Genomic DNA, 15833 nt, shown 5'->3' on the forward strand with positions numbered 1-15833 from the left:
TTGTTTGAACTCTCTGGGTATGCCACTTTACATCCTGATGGTAGTGAATGCAAATGGTCAAGGCCAGGTGGCTGCAGTTTTTCTGCTTGCCCATGAAACAAGTGCCCTAATTGGCAAAATGCTTAGCATTTTTAAAGAAAAAAATCCGGACAGTTCCAGAATTGAAACAATGTTTACCGACAAAGATTTTTCAGAGAGAGCCGCCATTATTAATATATTTCCATCAGTGAATCTGTTGTTTTGTTTCTTTCACACTCTGAGGGCATTTAAAAGACAGATAAGCAAAGAAGACATGAATTTGTCTAAAGATGACAGAACTAGTGCTCTGGCTATTATTGAGAGACTGGCATATTCACAAAATGAACATATATTTCCATCAGTGAATCTGTTGTTTTGTTTCTTTCACACTCTGAGGGCATTTAAAAGAAGGATAAGCAAAGAAGACATGAATTTGTCTAAAGATGACAGAACTAGTGCTCTGGCTATTATTGAGAGACTGGCATATTCACAAAATGAAGCAGATTACGAAAAAAACTATGAAGAATTGTTGAAAACAGAATTCAAAGAGCTAATTTGCTACTACAATACTTTCTGGCACTCAAAGCGCTATGAATGGGTCAGGGGATTTATGAAATCAATGAAAACATACAACATAACCACTACGAATCATCTTGAGAGCCTAAATCAAAAAATAAAACAGGTGGTCATCAGAAATAGTAGTCTTCTACCTTTTTTTGAAGATTTACTGAAGTGCTTCATGTCAATTCATTTGGAACAAAAATCTAAAGCTATCAACATGATGATGAAAAAACTGCAGACTTATGCAAAAGGCTCTGATGAGGAATTTTTTTCTTCATATTTAACCCCATATGCTTGGAGATTAGTTGAGAAGGAAAATAAGAGATCAAAAGAAATGTTGTTTTGTGTCCGACCAGGTGCAACTATGGATTCATGTGACTGTTCCTTTAAAACAAATACAACTCTACCATGCTCCCATATGTTTTACAAGAGAAGAGAGATGGGTCTGCCAATTGCAGACGTGAACATAATACCTCAGAGGTACACTAAAGAGACCCACTACAGGAACTATTGTGAAATAAGTACAACACACCAAGCTGAGAATATGGAAGGTGTTGAAACACTTGAAACTGTTGAACCTACTGCTAGTACTGCAGTTACAAATCTTGAATCTGTTGTACATCAGAGACCTCTTGGTAAACATGAGAAATTTAGGAAGGCCATGGATTTGTGTAAAGACATTTGTAATATAATGTCCAACCAAGGAACCATTGATTTTAATGATACTTTCAATGAACTAATGCTATTTAGGAGTAATATTTTACATAACAACAATAGTATACCTATGTCTCTCACTGATCACGAAGAAGAACATCTAGGACTAGAACAAAGCCCTCCAGGATTAGAACCAAGTCCAAAACAAGGATCAATAATGCTAAAGGACATCAGTATTGAAGGAATGAAATTAAAAAGAAAAGGAAGACCCAAGGGTATAGATACAACTGTCATTGGATTAAAGAGAAAGAAAACCCAAGGATCTGCTTCTTCTTCTTCTTCTTCTTCTTCTTCATGTCCTAGGACCTAGAGATTCTTCTTTGTGATTAGTGAGAGATATAGGTAGGTATACTACCCAGTTAGCACACAAGCTTACATCCAGGGGCTTGATTTTGACAGGATTTCTAAGTCTAACGTGTCCTAGGACCTAGAGATTCTTCTTTGTGATCAGTGAGAGATATAGGTAGGTATACTACCCAGTTAGCACACAAGCTTACATCCAGGGGCTTGATTTTGACAGGATTTCTAAGTCTAACGTCTTAAACTTAAATCCAGTCCAAATTCAACCTCAGAGATCCAACCTGTTCTTTAAAATGAATTATCAACCGTACATCCAACTGGATGTCAAGGCCGGATATGGGCTTATTTTCAATGACAATCATCCAGCAAAATTAACACTCGCGATGCAAGTTTAAATCCAGCCAGACTTGACTTGCTATATTGTTGTTATGTAAAATAGTTTATTAGTTCATTGAAAGTATCATTCAAATCAATGGTTCAGTAGATCCAAGATCGGATAAGTAGTTTTGGAGGTAAGGCAGTTACAGCAAGCTCTGTTACCTCACATTTATTTTAAAAAGCAGGGTTATTAAATTGAGTATAATTACCTACATGCGTTCTCTTATTGAATTTGTACTGTCAAACATATATTTTGGAAAGGAAACCCTGAAATTAACAGCAATTAAAATTTACCATTTACCTCTGCTAGAACTTGATGTTTTGATTTTGTTTTGTGTTCATCCCTAGATAACAATACATATGTATTCAAACCGACAGCATCCCTGATATCATGATACCTATTCAACCATTACAAACATTATACTTAAGGCTGATATTTGAACATTTTATTTGTAAATTAAATAGTTTCTTGCAGCTAGTGCGGGTGATAAGGTAAGGGGTACTCAATGTAATTATTGGACATGTTTGTAATACACTTGGCTTAAGAGATCTATCATTTAAGAGAAAGAGTGAGGGTTTGATTCCCAAGAATGACACTCTAAAATGTTGTATTGTGTGATGGTAATAATACTGCTTATTTATACTTAGTGCGGGTGATAAGGTAAGGGGTACTCAATGTAATTATTGGACATGTTTGAAAATACACTTGGCTTTAAGAGAAAGAGTGAGGGTTTGATTCCCAAGAATGACACTCTAAAATGTTGTATTGTGTGATGGTAATAATACTGCTTATTTATACATAGGTATAATCTTCACAAAGTCACGTCAGAATCTACCAATGTGTTATTTTGAAACAATGAAACAACTTCTACTCGCGCTAGACTCATGACTCGTCTGTGTCGTAGCATGCCAACCCGTAGTATGTCTCTCCTCAATTGTGCGAGAAGAGACACGATGGTTTCCGAGAAAAGAGGAAACAATGAAACAACTTCTACTCGCGCTAGACTTATGACTCGTCTGTGTCGTAGCATGCCAACCCGTAGTATGTCTCTCCTCAATTTAAACAATGAAACAACTTCTACTCGCGCTAGACTTATGACTCGTCTGTGTCGTAGCATGGCAACCCGTAGTATGTCTCTCCTCAATTGTGCGAGAAGAGACACGATGGTTTCCGAGAAAAGAGGAGACATGATTCTCTATGTACCTACTGATATGAGGACAACATAAGAACACCAGAAAGTAACCCATTCAAATATTTATTATTGGAGATAGCCTCGTGGCCTAGAGAGTATCACACTAGGCTTTCACGCTGGAGGTCCCGGGTTCGATTCCCGGCGGGGTCGAAGTTTTTTCGGCTCTGTGCTTGGAGTTTGGGGTGCACTCAGCCTCGTGAGGACAATTGAGTACTTCAATCGAGAAGTGACCAGTGTAAAAAGATATGCACAAAAAGTTGTGGAAAAGCTCTGCTTTAACACAAATAATTTGACATTTCATTTGATATGTAGTATAGCATAAAAGAATACATGAGTACCACATTCTCACACATGGCACATGACATATGTTACGAGTTTAATAACCGAAGTCAATAAAGGTCAACATGGTCAAGAAGTGTTCTGTAGTTATAGGTCAATAGAAGTCCTTGTTGTGATGTATTGTTGTGGCGCGGCGGATAAAACACAGGGTCACATAAATACATATGTTAAAATTTCTCCTATCCTGTCTCCTTCTCTTCTATTTCGGGACGGTAAGACCTGATAAGTGTTAATTTTGAATAACTAATCAATTCCTTTATCACAGTACTTGGTAAGGATAAGGTAGCTTAGTCCAGTGGTAACGAACTTGCTTGCCATGCAGAAGGTCTCGGGTTCGATGTCCAACTGCCCACCGAAAAAAAAAAAAAAAAAAAAAAAAAAAAAACCCCCTTTTTTACCACAAAAAATTTTAAAGTTTTATTATTAGTAATAATAAAGGAAGGACGGACTAAAAAATCCTCCTGGCATTTCTATACTTAAATCTATATCACCATTATTGTCTTTCTTTCTTTCTTTCTATGTATCTTTCCTATTTTTTTTTTACTTTCTATTACTACAGTATAGCGAGCTATACTCGTAATGAAAGTATTGCAATCGGTCCAAACTTTTTACTTAAAAGAAGAACGAAGAAGAACAAGAGAAAGAAAAAAAAAGTCAACAGGTTAAAAAGAATCAACAATTCTCACAATCATCATCATGTGAAGGGTTCATTTCCTCTCCACTACTACACAAGTGACTCTTCACATCAACTTCCACTATTTACTTCCACTACCTAAACCACTCATTGTTTTGCCTACTGCCACTAAAAACTGCTCTGCCTGACTACTGATTCTTCAAAACAAACGGCTTTTTTTTTGCTGTCGAGAGTGAAAAAAAATATTCCCTTTTTCCCTCAAGCCCTTTCGGTGCAACATTTAACAGGAAGTACGTAGGTATCATGTGATGGGAGACTAAAGGCCCTTTTACACTATTTAGACCAAGTCGACCGCGTTGACGCTAAAACAAGACCCATTTTCAGCCAATTAGACTAGAGTATTTTGTCTATCTTCAAAAAATTTCTACTCTTATTGGCTGAGAAGATTTCCATGAAGAGTGTTTCTTTCGGCTTATCTTTTTTTCCCAGACATTAGTTTAAAATTTTAAACAGTCTGCTTAGTTGAAATCGGTCTTTAAATTTCAAGGTAACCAATCACAATATGCTGGTGTAAAATCAATCAAGTTTGCTCGAGTTAAGCAGGGTTTGACATGGTGAGTATTTGGATAGGGAATTAGGGACCCCTCCCTGTTTATCTCTCTACAGAGGAATGGCGCTTCTGATTAGTTATTCGACGGTTTATCCTGAATTTGGATTTTTCAATGTTTAACAAAATATCTTTAGAGACCATGGTGTCATAATGTCAATGATAGAGAACTTATTTTACTCTGACCATGGTGTCATAATGTCAATGATAGAGAACTTACTTTTTTTTTCTTTTTTGTTAAATTTAAGCAAGGTTTTAATTTATAAAAAAATACACCTATTTTGTACCAAATACATGAGACCTTGTTTAGACTGCGGGAGTAAAGGGACTTTTCAGTCTCATTCTGGCAGTATAAACAGGGTATATTCTATTCTATTCTATTTTACTCACGTGGCTTTTCCTTCGCGTAGAAAAACACAGCTCAACGTCAGATCCAGAGTTGCAGACACAATCTTCTTTGTGCATGGTTTGAACTCTAAATTCATCTGATGCTGAGTAGAATCTACACTTGCATATTTGTTCATGTTGAGAACAGCTGTTGCTAGAGGGCGCCTTTTACCACCACTGGAAATGTCTTCGATGATAAATGTCCATTCTTTATCTTCTAGCTCATGGTTCCTGTGGAAATTAAAAACAGGAAGCCAAAAATTGTGAGTATTTTGATATTTTATCAAAAGGAGATTTTGAATTCATATGTGTAATATTAGGTAGGTATACTAAAACAAAATATTGAATACAGAGAACCTTGAAACTACCATTGGCCAACAGTTCCCCAACCATGGATCCATTCTCCTTTGATGAGCAAATCCTATGATTTCCCAACTGTTTACTGAATTTAAATTTAATTTTGACTGAGTGTGATCTTTTGTGACCATTTATGGGAAAAAAATGTCTGATACCTGGGATCTTTGAACAATGTCACCGAAATGGTTTTGTTCTCCGGCACAGCCCACACCACAACACCTCGCAAGGGATCTGTCATAGTGGGCTCCCATAACATAGGCTCTGTCACAACACGACGACTTCTCCGTGTCCAAACAATGCTCAGCTTGCTTGGAGTCCTAGGATGAGAAGAAAATACAATTTTCAACAAATGTATTCTTTTAACAAAATGAAGTGAACTTTTCCATGACTTTTTGGCCAATTTTCGGATTCCATGACTTTTCCAGTTTTTCCAGGTCACATATAAACCCTGAAGCAGTTAAGAAATGGAATGAGAAAAATATCTGGTGCTAACCCAGATTGTTCTGAAATTAACTATAGGATAAGGAAAGTAAAAAGGAAAATACACCTTTTTAGTAAGTACCTATACCCTCTGGAAATGTGAATAAAACTGAAGAGATTTCTATTTCTATGTGAAAAATAATAATAATACCAGTATCTTACCATTTTGAGGTGCTCTCCAAAATGAGCTGGTGAAAAGAGGCAGTGAACTGAAATTTGGCTGCACGTTTGTTAACCCTTTGCAGACGTTTCCAAACAGAAGCCATTGGATCTGAAAAAAGTTGCATCACATATCAATGGTCTAGAAATCAACAAGGAAACACTTTAAAATGACCTGAAAATTAGACCAAGTAATGGTTTTTTGGTTCTCAAAAAAAAAAAAAAAAAAAAAAAAAAAAAAAAAAATCGGGTGGAAAGTTAATCTGGGCTTCTAAATATCATCGTAGTTGTCCAATCTAACTAAAAAATTAAGGGGCAAGAATTAAAAATCCTCTCGTTCTTTACAACATATAAAACTTTCTTTGATGGATCATAAAAATATAATTTATACAGGGTGACATTCTGAAGAAGAAACGCCCTACAAGGAATGAACATTGGTTCTAAACTTACATAGAAGATTTCTTGAGACCTGCTAGAATAACATTGGTTCTAACTTACATAGAAGATTTCTTGAGACCTGCTAAATGAACATTGGTTCTAAACTTACATAGAAGGTTTCTTGACTTGAGGTTGCAGAGGATGGGGTGTCATGTCAGGACTAGTGGGAATATCTTCTGCTTGTGGCGTCAAATCATCTTTATTCACCCAGGATATACTTTCCACTGGAAAAAACACATGCAAGCCAAGAGTAAGAGTCAGTTAGAGACGTTTATGTAAAGCACGTTCCTGAAGCAACTTTGCACGCTTCGCATTTTACAAATAATGTCCTCACTTATTATCAAAATGACGTTGAGGTTGGCTGCACGCGTAAACGGACGACTTTAAGTAGCTCGTAGTCGGCTGCAAAATCCAACCCAAAGTAACTACTTACCATTGAAAAAAATAGTGCTTTTTTCGATCGAGGGAATTGAACTCGGGACCTTCTGCATGACAAGCAAGGGACATTACCATTGACTCAACTGTGCTGGGCCCCCAAATTTATTGCTGTGGTACCTAATTAAATTATTTCGATGTTAACTTACCACTCATGGGGGTACTGGCAAAGTCAGATCCACTCAAACTATTGGTAAGTTGATCAATCTGAGCTGATATTTCCGACAAATTATGTTTGATTGAACCATCTGGAACATAGAGAAATTAGTTTCACTTAGCCATCTGGGAAAAATAGGGAGCCATTTCATTGGATGTTTGAGGTTTTCTTGGTAGGTAGGCAATTTATAATCCTGAAGAGAGAATGCAAAAATTCTTGTCTAAATTATTACTAATGTTATGACATGGTAATTTTTTTTTTTTCTCTTGCCTTTCCACCAAAAATAACATTAGTACACAAGTTGATACATTTTTGTTCTATCAAAACCAATACAACCATTGCCAATAATTTTATATACCTACATCAATTTTTTTTACAACATAATTTTCTTTAGGGAGTTACATGCACTGCTTGGATATCCACAAGCTACCCAATACAACAAGAACACATGATACATTCTGATAAGAATCCAAAATACCTACTGTAATTAATTTTGTTATACGCAATTTAAAACTTACATAACTAGTGTTGTCTGTCTCATGGACAGATATACCATATACCATACAGAAAACAACTAAAAATCAAATTTCAACTAGACTGGTCTGTCTTTGTCACTTGCGTTGGAGGGGAGTCTGATAGACAGGCAATGCCTGTAGAAAACAATTCAAAAGTCCATCTTCAGTACAGAAAGCAAGTAGGTACCAATTAAGCAAACAACAGCAATAGGTAGCTTTCAACTTGGGTTCTTTTCCTCGGGATAATAACAAAACAAGGCACTTACATCACAATAAAACACTTTATATTTTCGAGAAAAACTTACCAAGTTACTATGGTCCAAATATTTTTCAGCACCAACAGGAAGCAGAGATTTTTGTAGAGGACTTAACAGACACTATAGTGATAGTCAACTAGAACTGATAATGAAGCATAACCTTATGATATCTGAATGCTAAATTTAACCGAGTGATTCATACCAAGTACAATAGTTCAGTTGAGACAGGTGATAGCGAAATTAAGCAGAATTTAGGGGACTGGTGAACTTGGAGGTAAAACTGTTGCTGAGGCTACTTATTATCTGCTTAATTAAGTAGGTAATATAACAATTTAAAAATCTTATATTATAAGAACGAGATCCATTCACAGTTCATATTTCACACACTGATCGCTCTATCTCTAGAACCACAACACCTAGAAACAGTTGACTGTTCTCCTTGGTCTGTAAGTGTTGTAAAATGTGCTCCACACAGCAAACTTGATGATTTCTAACCAAGTGCATTACATCAGTCCAACCCAGATCATCATTGACTGACATGACTGAGAGAAGTGAAGTGACTTTCCTAGGGGGAGATCTGATGATTTACACCATAAAGTTGACAAACAAGATGAAGCTGATGAAGATCAACGCATGAACTTCATTTGATCATGTAGGTACTGGGTCTGTAACTCCAGATGCTATATATGATGGAAGGTATTTCTGGTTCTCCTACAAGCTTTATCACTACTCTTATCTATTCACCTGACATTTACAAGAAACAACGATCTATTAAAACAAAATCCTCCAGAACCCAGGGAAGGCACAAAGAAGTTGGAGACGGTAAAATAAGTTAAATTAAAGCAAAATGAAAACAAAATATAAAAAATAAAAAGCCAACTGATAAAAAGATAAAAACTAGTACTAGGTATACTAGAAAATTTTGGGAAAGCAACGGCCATACGGCCAACGGTCCACACGAGGCGGGATTTTTTTCAAATGATTAGAGGTACAAAGAGTCGACTCATTCGACCTGCAGATTGTGAAACCTTTGATAAATAGATACCTACTATTTTTTTTTTTTTGTGAGACAATGGACAATGTAGGTAATCCAAATGGATTTTGAACAAAGTCACGAATTTCTTCAATTAAAAATTATTAGAGAAATTCAGACATGGATCTTATTAAATTCAGACATGGATTGCTGCTTGTAAGCGCGGCCTTTGAAATTTACCATTTTGGAATAATTGAGAACTCGGCCACTTTCTCCTCTTCTGAACACAGCCTACAAGAGAGAAATGCTGGAACAGCCGCCTTCCTGCTCACCAGCAGGCTGCCAAGATGACAAAGGGTACCACTTGTGGGGAGCAATATATCATTCATGAAACCCCGGACCACGTGAAAAATAAAAAATAAAAATCCGACGGAGAGGTGGGGACGAATGGTAAAATTCTCAAAGTGCTGACATTCATGAAACCCCGGACCACGTGAAAAATAAAAAATAAAAATCCGACGGAGAGGTGGGGACGAATGGTAAAATTCTCAAAGGAGGTTAGCATGTAGCAGACTACACACCTTGGAGGTTAATAAACAATAGACTGGGCCCTGGGATTTTTTCAACTTTAAATCCCTCTCGAGGGAAAAAGGATTTGTGCTCGTTGTTTTTTTCATTCCACTTCTTTCTCCTTTCAAAAAAGGAAAAATCCAATTATTCCAGATTTCGTTTTGCGAAAAGTTACTACCTACTTTTTTTTGGAAGTTTTCCTGTTTTTTACAAGTTTGCATGTTTTTTTTATACCTAAACAGATAAGAGGTAACTATAATCATCATTAGCGTGTATGATCAATTGAATTTTCTATCCAGAAGTAAAAGTTGCATGAAATATTATTGAGGTCATTCATTTGTCTATGTTGCACAGGAAGGAAATGGTCCTTAAAAAGGAAACAGGATTTCTTTACACCTAATGGGTTTGCGATTCAGTTCAATATTAAGCATAAGAAATAGTGCAGATGGTGACAATATGGACAAACATAGCCAAGATAATAAATCCAAGAAGAACAAAGATAAGGTAGAAGATAATGAGCCATCCTGTTCCTCAAATGATTGTACAGATGAGATTGGACGTATCATGCAAGATAAGTACGGTGGTAGTGATCAAGGATTAAACAATACTCCTAGTACATCAAGCTGCAAACATAAGAAACAATCTAGAACAGTGAGATCCTCCAAAGTGTACAGTGCATCTTGTAGTAAGAAAAAGAAAAATAACTGGGTGTTGAAGTTTAGTTGTGCTCGCTCAAAGAATAATAGTGTAGATACAAGCCCTTGTGTGTGTACAGCGTACAAGAGAGTGTCGGATAGTGAAGTGAATGATTTACCAGACTCAACACAAAGTAGAGCTCTACTCCCCGTTATAGACTTTTCCAAGTTTAACCCTGATGATTATTCCACTGAAGACTGTGATGAACGTGCAAGGATAGAAAGAGCACGAGAAATAGCAGAGGGTGTTGACCCTCCACCAGGTTTTAGACCAAAACATATTCAAATTGTTAATTTGCCACCAGAACTCTCAATGGATAACTTGACAGCTTTATTTCAGTGTGCTTTAACACAGCTGGAAACTGTTGTCCACACATCTGTGGATTACATTCATTGCTTGGTTCCAGACTTGAAAGACATAACATCCTGTTCATTTTACTGGGGTAAAATGGATAGGTATGAAGCTGAGAAGTTACTTGAGTCTTGGCCAGAAGGAACATTTCTATTACGAGATTCTGCACAAGAAGAATATTTGTTCTCTGTTAGTTTCCGTAAGTTTGGACGCTCACTTCACGCCCGGATTGAACAATGGAATCACAAGTTTAGTTTTGATTCTCATGATCCCAATGTGTATGCTTCTCCTACAGTATGTGGCTTGATTGAACATTACAAGGATCCTACACTGGTCATGTTCTTCGAGCCCATGTTAACTATACCTCTACATCGTAATTTTACATTTCCTCTACAACATATTTGTCGTTCTGTGATATGTAGTAATATTTCTTATGATGGTATTTCTCAACTGCAACTACCAAAAACATTAAAATCATATTTAAAAGAATATCATTATAAGCAAAGGGTGAGAGTGAGAGGATTTGATAATGAGCTATGAGCTCACTACTACACCTACATTACTATCATCTCACTCTATTTCCTACAGCACTACACTCAGCCAGGAGCAGTGGAGCACTGATCTGGAGTATTATTTAGTAAGTAATAACTATTTGTTTCTATATGTATTGTATAAAAAATATAGATTTAACTAAAGTTTATGATTAATTATGGTACCTACATTACTGTTGGTATAGTCCTCAAAGTTATTTAGTCATTGCATAAGACATAAAGATAACAGGAAATTGATATTTTTACACATTAATAGCAATAGCACCAATAAAATAGGTACACCTATGATTTACATATTAATTAGAAATTTTACCTGTGACCTCCCTGTCACTTACATAAAATATTTTTAGCCAATAATTATACCCACTCATTTATGTCATATGCCTACTTACATACCATTTAGAAACAAACCAATTTATTTCTTTATTACCTACTCTTTTTTTTTTTTTTTTTTTTTATTTTTACAGCATGTAGGTACCAAGAAGAATATTTTATTGTAAATAGAAATGTAATTTTATCATTTATATTAAATAATTAAATAATATTATATATTTTTTAATTTAGAAAAATCTGAACACTAGGTTTTATTAAATTTTAAAATACAATAATCTATAAACTACTTATTATTACACATAAAAATTGTTTTATTTTATTATTTTGTAGAGTAAAACCACAATGACAAGTACCTCTGTACCTGCTCAATTTTCATCTTTGAAATTAGTAGAATTTTATTAATAACAAACTTTTCCCAAATTTTACATGGGGCATTTGTCCCTGTAGCAAACTTACCTGTCAAAAACATAAATAAAAAAAACTAAGAAAAGTGTTCTAGGGTTGTCTTATGGTCCTTCAAAAATATAAAATTAACTATTTGTCCTAATTCACACTAATCTGTAAGAAAATCAATCATGCAGAATGCAAGCATCTTTCATGCAACATATTTTTTTTAATATCTCCTTACCTTCCTTTTATTCAAGAGCTAATCATTATAGGTATTTAGTTTATCAACAATTTTGGCTCTCTCCATTTCATCTTCAATGCCAAGTTGCTTCAGATCATTGTCAGATAGGGTGAACAAAGTCTTGTTGTCAATCTAGAACAAAGAAATAGTGAAGAATGTCATTTGCAATCCCTCATTATTATTATTTCAAGTGGCAGGACCAGATACTAGCAACTTAGTTGCCAACATCAAAGGGTGGGAAAAAGAGAACCAAATATTAGATGCTTACCTCTTGTTCTACAAATAGTTTTTGATAGTCCAGTAAGTCCATTTGTTTCAGCAAACATTCTAATTTTCCATGATTCTTTCTGAAAACAAAGTTAAGATAACATTGCCCAAGGAATTTCAGGTAAAACAAAAAGCAAATTTCAGCCATTGTAGAAGATAACAATATGACAAAAATTAAAGATTGAAGTTAAAAGTGATTCTTACAATTTCAATTTTCAATATAAGTAGGTAGGTATATTTTTTTCCAACACTCGGCCACTTTCTCCTCTTCTGAACACAGCCTACAAGGACTTCCAACGAGCACAAAAAAATACCGGTAACTTGACGCGGGGTTTTTCAAAATTTGAAAAAAAGAGGCAAGAACCAGAGAAGTGAAATTTTCTTTCTTCAGAGTCCAGACTTCAGATCCTTTCTTTCGTTTTCATTTCATTTAAATCAGTGTTTGTGTTTCTAATAAAAGTTTCGCTCGGTGTCTCCAGTCCAAGTAACACCCAGGAATTCAAGAGATAAGAGTGAGTAAACTACCATACTTGTGCGATTAACTCAAGACTCAGCTCCATCATGAAGGAGCTTTACATGTTACGTATGCTCCAAGCTCTGAGATGGACTATGTTTGTTCAACTTTCAAGTCTATCCATTTTTGGATTTTTATTTCAATTGCTTCTGAGCATACTAAAACTGAACAATGTTCCCTACAAACCATTCTCTTTTTGGCTAAGAATATTCCTGTATGTGGTGTTTATATTCCTGCTGTGTGTTCGATTCCAAAAGGACAGCCGTATATTAGAAAGCTCTTCTTCCAATAGAATCATTCTCCTGATGAGAAACTTCCTGTATCAAAATATTTGGACAGGTATAACACTCATGCTTGCTGGTGCAATTGCTAATTGGTCCTATTTATCATTTCTATTACCTTACAACTACACGGTCATGTATAACCAGTGTCAAGACGAAAGCAAATCATATTGTGTCAATGAAGTGTTTGTTTTCATATTTACATTGGGTCTATGGGAAGGATTGGTTTACTTCTTAAACTCTTACATTTTCAAACAACATGAAATTTTTGCATTTAAAGCAAATCAACAAACAACAATCTTTCAAGATATTAAAATCAATATTAGAACTATCCTGGTTAAGTCCTTCAAAAATGCTATTAGACCAACCTTGGTGTTCATTGTGTTATACATTATTTTTAGAGATTTGATTTTGAATGTCTTTGCAAAACTTCTGCTTGTCCATGCAAATGAAAAAATGAATTTGTTGTCAAGTGTACATTTTGTATTGATTGCTGTTCTAACTAACACTATGTTTTTGTATGCTACCAATTTAATCCTGTTTATATTCAATGTTGTTTTGACTAAACGTCATGTATTCACCATCAAAGATTTATTACAAGCACTGTCTGAAGATCATCAAATTTCATGCATTAAAAAACTTGTTTATTTAGACTTGGTTCTTTTGACAGAACAGAATCAAGAGAGACGTAAAGAAATTTACAAATTAAGTCAACCTGGAGGTCACCCTAAAACATGGAATTTTGTTAAAGAAAGGTGTTTACAGAATATCACTGATTACATGAAATTATTAGACCATGACAATTCCAAAAAGGAAAAGCACAATAATCCCCCAGCTATATCTCTTGACAGAACAGAATCAAGAGAGACGTAAAGAAATTTACAAACTAAGTCAACCTGGAGGTCACCCTAAAACATGGAATTTTGTTAAAGAAAAGTGTTTACAGAATATCACTGATTACATGAAATTATTAGACCATGACAATTCCAAAAAGGAAAAGCACAATAATCCCCCAGCTATATCTAATAGTTTACATCTACATAATCATTCTAATATGCGTAATCTGGTCCAGGATAGTTCATTCAAACATGTAGAACCTAAAAAATCAAACCTTATTGTTACTTTAGCATCAAATGCATTGACAAGGTATAAAAATAATTTATACAAGTTGAAGAATTTACCAATTTATACTTACTTAGTAAGTGATGAGCAAGTTGTTTTGTCTCAATTGAATGACTATCAATGTGTTCTCTGGTCAATCCGTAGTCTCACAGCACTTATATGTGAAGCATTGAATGAGGAAGCTTATGGTGTCATAAGCAATGATATCAATGACATTATTTTAATTCTTTTAGATTTCAAAGCCATTGTTGAAGATGCCAAGAGTGCAGGGGGGGCAGTTCAATTTAAGCACAGTGTGAAGCACAAGTATAAAAGAGAAATACGTTATTGTATCATACAATGTTTGTATAAAATATCAAACTACTATGCTACTTACTTAGATAGTTTAAATTTGCCCAAGACAGCTCTGCTGCAGTTGAAATCTTTGAGCAATGTTAACATTAATAACAAAGATAAAAATCAAATCAATTAATATGGCTACAAATTGACAAGAAGTTTAGATTTTGAAAATAATAAGTTCTTGTTCCCATTTGACTCTAATTAATTCAATGATTTTGCATGTAAAAGCTCTTAATTTGAAATAGAATTGGGATATTCAAGAAAAGTACTTGAAAACTAGACAAAGTGCTATTGAACCTTATGATACATAATTATGGGAAGTATAATTGCTGTTAATTGTTTCTTTGTATCTTTTTCTGTGTAAATAAACCTATAGATTAATTTTTTCATCAGAGAACATACAAACTTAGTAAATGATTTCCTTTCCTTTTTCTTAGCTCAAGATTTGATTCTCAATGTTATTTAATAATATTTACTTAACTTCATTATTTCTGTTTAAATAAATTGAAAAGAGGTCAAAATAAAAAGAGCATTTTTTAATTTTATTTGAATGTAATTCATCTTGACAATAGTTTTATGAAAATTTGTATAATTAATATGTATATCATTTATCATGTAAGAAATCTGTACATTTGTGAGGTTTCTTAGCTCAAGATTTGGTTCTCAATGTTATTTCATAATATTTACTTAACTTCATTATTTCTGTTTAAATAAATTGAAAAGAGGTCAAAATAAAAAGAGCCTTTTTTAATTTTATTTGAATATAATTCATCTTGACAATAGTTTTATGAAAATTTGTATAATTAATATGTATATCATTTATCATGTAAGAAATCTGTACATTTGTGAGGTCATAAAATCTGTACTTTTGACTTTTTTGACTAGTTGACATATGTAACCATTTCTATAGTTATACATGTTTATGTTACTATAAGATATTCATTTTCCATTCATCCTTAAATATTTGATAGACCTTTACAGCCATCTTGCATGTTTTCTAGCTTACAAAAACAATAACATGGGTAATTGGTTAGCTAGATTAGAAATTGAGTTATTTTAATTTGTTTATTCAAGCCATTTTTCCCCCTGAAGATGTTCAACTTCCAACTACTGGATTCCAATAACATTTTCAAAGTATGTCTTGAAAGCAGAGCTCAGAATTTGGTTGCTTCATATTCTTTTGTCTTGAACATCTTGGCAAGTGAAATATTGCAGTAATTTGTTTATTCAAGCCCATTTTCCCCCCTGAAGATGTTCAACTTTTAACTACTGGATTCCA

General features: G+C 34.5%; 5 protein-coding genes across 6 annotated transcripts in view; 3 read left to right on the forward strand and 2 right to left on the reverse strand.

The window, feature by feature from the left end:
• LOC103515919 (EH domain-binding protein 1-like) overlaps nucleotides 1-8285 on the reverse strand; it is a 38893-nt gene extending 30608 nt beyond the window's left edge. Inside the window, 4 exon segments of the mRNA XM_026828138.1 lie at nucleotides 5133-5362; nucleotides 5644-5805; nucleotides 6131-6239; nucleotides 7978-8285. Of these exon segments, the coding sequence (XP_026683939.1) occupies nucleotides 5133-5362; nucleotides 5644-5805; nucleotides 6131-6234 (496 nt within the window). The 5' untranslated portion in view covers nucleotides 6235-6239; nucleotides 7978-8285.
• On the forward strand, nucleotides 380-2283 carry LOC113470116. 2 transcript variants are annotated; one of them, XM_026828308.1, is made up of 2 exons: nucleotides 380-1558; nucleotides 1710-2283. In XM_026828308.1, the coding sequence occupies exons 1-2, from the start codon at nucleotides 446-448 to the stop codon at nucleotides 1722-1724; spliced, it is 1128 nt and encodes a 375-aa protein (XP_026684109.1). In that variant the 5' UTR covers nucleotides 380-445; the 3' UTR covers nucleotides 1725-2283. The 2 variants fall into 2 exon arrangements, with proteins under 2 accessions (XP_026684109.1, XP_026684113.1); XM_026828312.1 differs by having other exon boundaries at nucleotides 1589-1710.
• Nucleotides 8286-9597: 1312 nt separating the features above from the next.
• On the forward strand, nucleotides 9598-11482 carry LOC103515668 (suppressor of cytokine signaling 5). Its single transcript, XM_008480608.3, has one exon. The coding sequence runs from the start codon at nucleotides 9872-9874 to the stop codon at nucleotides 11057-11059; it is 1188 nt and encodes a 395-aa protein (XP_008478830.1). The 5' UTR covers nucleotides 9598-9871; the 3' UTR covers nucleotides 11060-11482.
• Nucleotides 11483-11619: 137 nt separating this feature from the next.
• On the reverse strand, nucleotides 11620-12469 carry LOC113470165 (ankyrin repeat and SAM domain-containing protein 6-like). The gene is made up of 2 exons (XM_026828396.1): nucleotides 12300-12469; nucleotides 11620-12163 (listed from the first exon to the last, which is right to left on the reverse strand). Exons 1-2 carry the CDS (start codon nucleotides 12444-12446, stop codon nucleotides 12050-12052), a joined length of 261 nt encoding a protein of 86 aa, XP_026684197.1. The 5' UTR covers nucleotides 12447-12469; the 3' UTR covers nucleotides 11620-12049.
• Nucleotides 12470-12662: 193 nt separating this feature from the next.
• Nucleotides 12663-15519, forward strand: LOC103515929 (nucleoporin NDC1). The gene is made up of 3 exons (XM_008480875.3): nucleotides 12663-13753; nucleotides 13935-15193; nucleotides 15405-15519. The coding sequence occupies exons 1-2, from the start codon at nucleotides 12860-12862 to the stop codon at nucleotides 14685-14687; spliced, it is 1647 nt and encodes a 548-aa protein (XP_008479097.3). The 5' UTR covers nucleotides 12663-12859; the 3' UTR covers nucleotides 14688-15193; nucleotides 15405-15519.
• Nucleotides 15520-15833: the final 314 nt, after the last annotated feature.

The sequence above is a fragment of the Diaphorina citri genome, unplaced genomic scaffold (genome assembly GCF_000475195.1).
Source record: "Diaphorina citri unplaced genomic scaffold, Diaci psyllid genome assembly version 1.1 scaffold50, whole genome shotgun sequence".
NCBI lineage: Eukaryota > Metazoa > Arthropoda > Insecta > Hemiptera > Psyllidae > Diaphorina > Diaphorina citri.